This window comes from Pyrus communis, chromosome 10 (genome assembly GCF_041283825.1).
Source record: "Pyrus communis isolate YQ-2024b chromosome 10, ASM4128382v1, whole genome shotgun sequence".
NCBI classification, from domain to species: domain Eukaryota; kingdom Viridiplantae; phylum Streptophyta; class Magnoliopsida; order Rosales; family Rosaceae; genus Pyrus; species Pyrus communis.
In genome coordinates, this window is record NC_142574.1 from 3396868 (window position 1) to 3404571 (window position 7704).

At 39.8% G+C, this 7704-nt stretch overlaps 1 protein-coding gene across 1 annotated transcript; it reads left to right on the forward strand.

The window, feature by feature from the left end:
* The first annotated feature begins 1479 nt into the window (after positions 1-1479).
* On the forward strand, positions 1480-5080 carry LOC137729499 (putative oxidoreductase At4g09670). The gene is made up of 2 exons (XM_068468460.2): positions 1480-2103; positions 4268-5080. Exons 1-2 carry the CDS (start codon positions 1513-1515, stop codon positions 4883-4885), a joined length of 1209 nt encoding a protein of 402 aa, XP_068324561.2. The 5' UTR covers positions 1480-1512; the 3' UTR covers positions 4886-5080.
* Positions 5081-7704: the final 2624 nt, after the last annotated feature.

Here is a 7704-nt window from a genome sequence, read left to right on the forward strand (position 1 = left end):
TGGAAATTTTATGGGAATTTTTGGGAATAAGGAAGAATTTTGCTATTGGGATTGTTGTTGTTATCATTTTGCATATATGTTTTTGAATTTTGGTGTTGAGATTTAGGCAGTGGGTGGTGCTGGGTCTGGACATGGGTTGGCAAACGAAGTTGCCTAGAAGTATTCTTGCAGATTTGCAGTTCACAAGACTTGCTACATGCGATCGTCCTATGCAAGTTTGGAGATGGGATTAGCAATCCGTCATTTTTGGGGGGCTTAGCTAAGACTGGATAGGCCCTGTTTTAGTCAGGACAAGTGAGAGCTAATCTCATTAACTCTAAGACCTATGGGGAATAAACACGGGACTGGACTAACTCTTAGTCCATTCCAGTCCAGTCCAGTGAGCTTTAGGCCTCGTTTGGCAGCTCAGATTGTACTGACTATTTCTGTCGGATAGAATAAATAGCCACCAGATAATACTGACTAAATCAGTCGGGCGTTTGGTGCAGTATCGAACTAATGATCGTATTATTTATACTGTGTTTGGTACTGAATCGGATAAGAAAAAGGAGGTTACATCATTGATATAATCTCAATCAGTTCAATGTAAGTTACATCATTGATAGAAGGCAAGTCATTAATTGCCAACACAACCTACATAATAAGAGGCAATCATGTGAAAATGCTCAGCAAGGTAACTCATTCACAAAGCATTCATAATAAATTTCATGCCTATTGTTATTTAGCAGGAAGAAACAAGTTCGGAAAATACATGCTAAAGAACTAGATGCATTAAACATAAGAACAAGATTTGGGGTTTCTACATAAGAACCAGATGCATTGAACATAAGAACAAGATTTGACAGTAAACCTGTGTCCCACACCGAAGTAATTCTCTTCCAAATGGTAAAATACCCAAAATAATACCAGAAATATTTACTATAACTTATCAAATCCCACCCTCCATACGAACCCCCACTCATCGATTCACCAACCAAAATTAAAATCCCAGATTGAATATTTTCAATGGTAATAAACCGACAGGTTCCTCGTCGGAGCCTGGCTCCTTTCCTCGTCAAAACCCAGATCGGAAGAATTCGAATCATCGTCTTCCTCCTTCAACCCATGGAAGGTTTTGTTGTCACTTGTCAGAGATCGAAGGTGAACGGATGAGGTGGGAGGTGTGTGTGCGTGTGTAAAGGGGAGGGAGGAACATAGAGAGAAAAGAAGAAGAAGGCGAAGATGAACTTGGGATCCATACAAGAGAGTGTAGGCGATGTGAGAGAGTGGAAGGAGAGTGCTGCAAGAAAAGGAGAGGGACGGAGTAAGCGAGGAGAGCCATTCTACCCGACTAAATTATCCGAAGGTTTTGGTTGGGATAAACAAGCGGGCGGGAGGTGTATAAAATAAGTGAGCCCGGATTAAATAATCCGGTGTTTATTTAATACGAAACTCACCAAACATCCGTTTCGTACTTTAATATTATCCGTTGTCTTATACGGCGTGACAAACAAGGCTAACAAACACCCCTTAATGTTCAGTAAGAAACAAGTTTCTGGAGTATTCGGTAGGAAACAAAACCGGCAGAATATATACCCCGCGCACACTGACACCTACGCTACACATCTACTTCCGCTGCCGCTGCCTGCCTCTGCCGAAATGTCCGCCGAAACGCCGATCCGATTCGGAATTGTGGGCTGCGCCGAAATAGCCCGGAAAGTGTCGCGGGCCATAACTCGTGCCCCAAACGCGACACTCTACGCCGTCGGAAGCCGCTCTATCGACAAGGCTACGGCGTTCGCCAAGGCCAACAATTTCCCTCCCACCGCCAAGATCTACGGCTCCTACGACGCCGTTCTGGACGATCCCGACGTGGACGCCGTCTATGTCCCGCTCCCCACCAGCCTCCACATCAAGTGGGCCGTCCTTGCCGCCCAGAAGAAGAAGCACATCCTGCTCGAGAAGCCCGTGGCGGTCAACGTAGCGGAGTTTGACAAGATCGCTGAGGCGTGCGAATCCAATGGGGTGCAGATCATGGACGGTACCATGTGGATGCACCACCCCAGGACTGCCAAGATGTCCGAATTTCTCTCCGATGCTAACCGTTTTGGTCAGCTCAGAACGGTATGCCTTTCTGCTTGTTGGACTGCATCCAATTGTAAATTTTAGAAAGATAGAAAAACCCGTTTTCTTTTGCAGTTTTTCTTTTATAGATTTCTGTCCTTGTTTTCTGTTTTCGATTAGCTGCTTTGTTTACTTGTAGAATTTTAGTCAAGAAAGTTTATAATTTTGTAGTCCTGGTCGAAGAATTTTGGATTTGAAATAACAAGGTTATATTGAAAATGAGAGTTGACTTTGAGGCAAAACGGGCAGTCGGATTTGCTAGGAGGGAGGGAGAGAAAATTTCCAGAAATTATTGGTTGTTTTGTTGGATAATTTGAGGGCTGACGGTGTGGAAGTTATGTTGGGTTTTAGTTGTTTGAAACATAGCTGGAAAGCAGAGTGGGGATGTCAATATATGGACTTGTGTTCGTAAATTTGGCGAAAATGAGGATGTTTTCATACATGATCTTTTGGGAACTTGAGAGCCGCACGCTTGGATGGACAAGGACATTACCTACGACTTATATATATGCCTTTTAGGTCTGAGTCTAGACAACAGAAAAGGATCAGGGTCATCACCTAGACCTTTTATGGCTTTATGGCTTCATAACGTACTCATGTGATGTGATGTCTCCTTGATTAATCACCATAAGGATCACATAATGAAGTTTTTAAACCCAATTCCCCAATCTGTTAAGTGGGATTGGATGATTGCCTCATTTACAAGTGATTTGTAATCTCACTGATGGACCAGTGGCTCTTGAAACTCAGATTACTTTGCATGATCTCTCAAGTTTTCGTTAACAGAAAGAGGTTAACTCTCAGATCTTGAAATTAGACGTCCATTAAAGTAAATTTTTACTTGTTTTCCCTGAAGACTACGGATGCGACAACACAAAGTGTGTTTTGGTTACTGGAATAATCTATGTATCAATGCAGCAAGTGTTGAATACATGCATATTTAACGGACTTTTATTAGAGAACATTGTGCTAGTGATAGTGCGTCTGTCCGCATTGGTCAAGTATTTGATTATTAAAACTGAGTGCAGTACTTTGTTGCAGCTCCTTAATTGATGACTACGGTGAATGCTCTATACCACTACCACAACAAAAAAGTCAGTATTTAGTTTTCAAATTTCAGCTAGCATTTTGTTATGCAATTGTTCCATTGTGTGGGCTAGTAGTGTCAAAGACCATTAGACATTGTAATGAGACTGCCAATTCGTTTAATGTTTTTCTTCGTTCTGCTTAGTGTGTTTTGAAAGTCATTGATTAGTAAACTTGCATGGTTTTAGCCTTTTGCATTGCTTTCATAATATTTGTGTTCAGAAACCAATCTATTATTTATTGCATGTTTTTTTTTGGTTGAACCTGCATAAGGTTTTATTAGTTTAACTACTTTGCCCTCATCTACTCTCGCAGCCTTCTTATCCTTGAGCCACTTTACCAGCTTTTTCCACGAAGCAGAACATAGCGCATATTACTTTTAATCTACAAACATCCTAACTTCAGATATTCGTTTGGCCTTTTAGGGCCTCCATAGCCTGTACTTCAAAGAAAACTGATGGGATTAGAATTCTTCTGAACTGGAAAAAAGGAAAGATTAGCTTCATTGTGAAAAGTAAGGCTGGCTGGGACTAGTTGTATTTTTGTTTTAAAAGGGGGAAATGTTTAGTTGACTGGCCCATGAACATAACTGCGATGACACTGGATTCAGATTGATTAGGGTATAGGCTTTACTAATCCAATGATTTAAAGACAAGCGTACTCGCTTGTAATAGGACATGCTACTGACATTTGCTGGAGGCTCCCAGGGCTTGAAGTATTTTGGTGATTTTCATATTAAAAACCTGTAATTAATATCATTTGCATCTGCAGTTTTGTGCATTGAGTGTCCCAATTACATCTAATCCAGAAACTATAGTACTATATTAATGCTGACTGACTAAACTTGTTTGTTTGACTTTGTACACTTGGATTGGTGCTTTGGTTGTTCCAATAATGTTGAGCATTCTACAAATATAGTCTGCACAGACAGCATGTATATTCATTCAAATTGCAGTGGCCGAGATTAGATAACATGTGCGATTAGGCGACTATATTTTGTTTGTGCCACTCCCTTGACTTGTATTTTTGAAATTTAGTTCGGCTATTGTTCTAAAAACATTCTCTTTGGGTGCCACAGATACACACTGTCTTTACATTTCCTTCTGATCCTGAATTTCTCAAGAATGATATCCGGGTGAAGCCAGACCTTGATTCTCATGGGGCTCTTGGGGATGCAGGGTGGTACTGTATAAGAGCAATATTGTGGGCCAATAACTATGAGCTGCCAAAAACTGTAATTGCTTCGCGGGGCCCTGTACTTAATGAAGCAGGCGTGATTTTATCTTGTGGGGCGTCCTTGCATTGGGAAGATGGGAAAGTGGCAACCTTCCACTGCTCTTTCTTATCAAGTTTGACGATGGATATAACTGCTGTTGGTACAAAGGGAACTCTGCACGTTGATGGTTTTGTTATCCCTCATGAAGAGAAAGAAGCCGCTTTTTCTGCAGCTTCAGAAAGTGGATTTGATGAATTTGTCACCTGTTGGGTTCCACCTCCAAGTCGTCACATTGTGACCACAGATCTTCCGCAGGAGGTCCTCATGGTAAGAGAGTTTGCTCGTTTGGTAGGCGCTATTAAAAATGGTGCAAAACCTGAGAAGAAGTGGCCAGCCCGTAGTAGGAAGACACAGATCATACTCGATGCTGTCAAGGCATCAATTGCCAAGGGTTTTGAATCCATTGATATCGCATATTAACCGAGACTCATCTGGTATGTGTTTTTCATCTTATCTTTTTGCTCGGGTGTTCTTGTGTCAGTAATAAGATCCTCATCGGCTCAAAGCCTCATGAACTCGTCGTATTGGAACATTAATGTTGAAATGTGTGGTAAATGAATTAAATGTAAAATAAAATGGCCGTGGCACAGATTGTGAGTGAAGGTCAAACAGAAACACAGCATGCATGATCACCTTTACATATGTAGTTAGCAAAGTCCGGTACCTTGATAATTGGCACTCTTTGAAATCTAGTCAGAGCGTGTGTTTTTGTGATTCAATTACAAAAGCCTACTTAAGACGGACTGCGATAATTTTTAAGAACAAGTCTAAGAGAAAATTGGAGTAATAGTCTTCGAACTTTGGCCCGGTTGGATTCTTGAACTAAAAAGGGTTTTTTGGCTAATTACGTAAGAATTTCTATCTATTTTTTGCCTCCTTAAACCTTTTAATTTTAGATGGAAGTTCATTAGTCAAAAGGGTCATTACTCCACATTATAACAACTACAGGGATCAACACTTAGAGATTTTAAAACTCAGCTTCTTATCTAACACTCCTTGTATATATTTGTTTTAAATTAAGAAAGTTTTTTTTTTCTTTCTTTTTTTCTTTTTTCTAGAAACAATAGCATCTTCCTAGCTAGGAAGGAGTTCACAACATTTGAGGCCTAAACTAAATCAAACCTACTTGCATGTCAAGTCTGCCAACTAGGTGGTACGTCGAATTGCCATTTTGTAATTTGACTTTAATCTAAGAAGCTTGATTCAAAATGCGTTTACATTACAATAGCAGGCCACATCCGACCTTAAGGGGCAAAGCAACGCGTCCTTTGGGCCTATGGTATCCCCACTCCTGCCAATGTGCCTTTCCTATCTCAAGAGCCAGAGGTCGACTCTTCGAAGTCGTGTCGTGCACTCTGGCGCATCAACTTGCTAGAGGCCTACCATTAGGTAGTGTAGATACCAGCGGGGTGTGGTATGCACCACACTAGCAAAACATAGAGGCCTGCGAGCTCACTGTCCAGTTGCCTGCGACAATCTCTCCTATAAATAGCTAGATCAAACGAAGAAATAGGTAAATTTTACTTACTAATCAGAATTCTTTATGATAATATAGTTTCTTCCAACTATTTCTTGCTTGGGCATCGAAGACCATTTGTCGGACACCCTTCCCGCTTTTCTCAAGTGTTCATCAATTAGGCTAATAATGCTTCGTATTTTGTATGTGTGATTTTGTCAATCAAACCATACGAACTTTGCATCCACAATACTCTAATTGAGATGGATAAAAAACTGTGTGAGCAAGAAGATTAGGTACCAAATAACAACAATGCTTTTGAGAAGATTAATATACTTATTCCTCATGAGGCAGGGAAAGGATACTCTTCGGATCCCTTACATCCGGATCCTCTGGATCTTGAAAATTGGCTGCAAGCCTTGCCTCCGGCATAATCATGAAGCCATCACAGCTTCTTCTTCTTCCTCCTCGAACAGGTCTACGAAGCCATGATCGCAACCTTGTCTCGAACAGGACTGCGAAGCCATTGATCCTGACGCACCGTTGTCTCCTCCACCTCCGCCCCCTCTCAAGCCCTCCCGCCGTCAACACATTGTTGGGGCCTCGATGCAGAATATACGATGGCCGCTGCTGCCATTGCAGCTTCCTATTCCGATGGCATCAAACATTTTTTTGACCGTTCTTTTTTTTTTAAATTTTTTTTTGAATCGCTAAGATTAAAGAAATTTTCTTTTGAATGGCCAAAATTGAAGAATCTTCCGGATTTGGATGGAAGGAAACCGGAGAAGATCTTCCATGATATTTATGTACAATACTGAGTGTTTTCAACAACTACATGCGTACTACTAGTATTTACTATAAGGTCGTCAATCACATACTAAAATACATGAGGTCTGCTCTAACCTAGTGCTTATGTTTCTAAGTCCAAGACATGGTCATTTAAATGTCATTGGATACATTGATGTAGATTGGGTACGTAGACTCAATCATTGATAGACGTTCTACTTCAGGTTATTTCACATTTGTTTATGCAATTTGTACCTAGTGAAACAAGAAACATAATATTGTAGTAAGACCAAGTGTTAAGTCTGAGTTACAGGGTATGTCACATGGTATTTATGATTATTATGGATTTGTAATTTGTTATCAGAGTTGGATTTTAGACTTGGAAGCCCCATGAAATTTCATTATGATAATAAAGTCGTGATAGCTGTTGCACACACTTCAGTTCAATGTGATCAGAATAAACATTTTGAAGTTGATATTTGATAGATATTTCATCAAGGACAAATTAGAAGTTGGATTAATATTTTGTTTTTTTTGTCATTCATGAAGTTGTAAGATCAACTTGCATATGTTCTTAATAACGATCCAATTGAGTATATCATAACTCACTAGACAAATTGAACATTATATTCCATCGACAAAATTAAGGTAGAGGATTAGCGTGAGCCCGCACTATTGGGCCCAAATTACATATTTATCTATTGTATCTGAAGTTTAGATCCCAATCTGATCCTCACAGACAAAATTATCTCAAAAAAGGTAAAACCTTACTTGTCCCAATTTTTTTGATCCATAATCTAACCCAACAAAAACTAACAAAATAAAGTAAATAATCATGATTAACACAATAAATTTATTACAGTTTTTAATACCTTTTATTTTTGTTTCTTATCTCTACATGATTTTGGAGGTCAGGGATCACACCCATACACACCTTTGTTTTTTCGTTTGTGTTTGTTTCCCTTTTTTATTATATATATATATATATATATATATA

Excerpts from the sequence above, each read along its gene's own strand:
- LOC137729499 (XM_068468460.2), top strand. The coding sequence starts at position 1,513 with ATGTTCAGTAAGAAACAAGTTTCTGGAGTATTCGGTAGGAAACAAAAC. Across the intron at positions 2,104-4,267 it reads GTTTTGGTCAGCTCAGAACG|ATACACACTGTCTTTACATT; the intron begins GTATGCCTTTCT and ends TGGGTGCCACAG.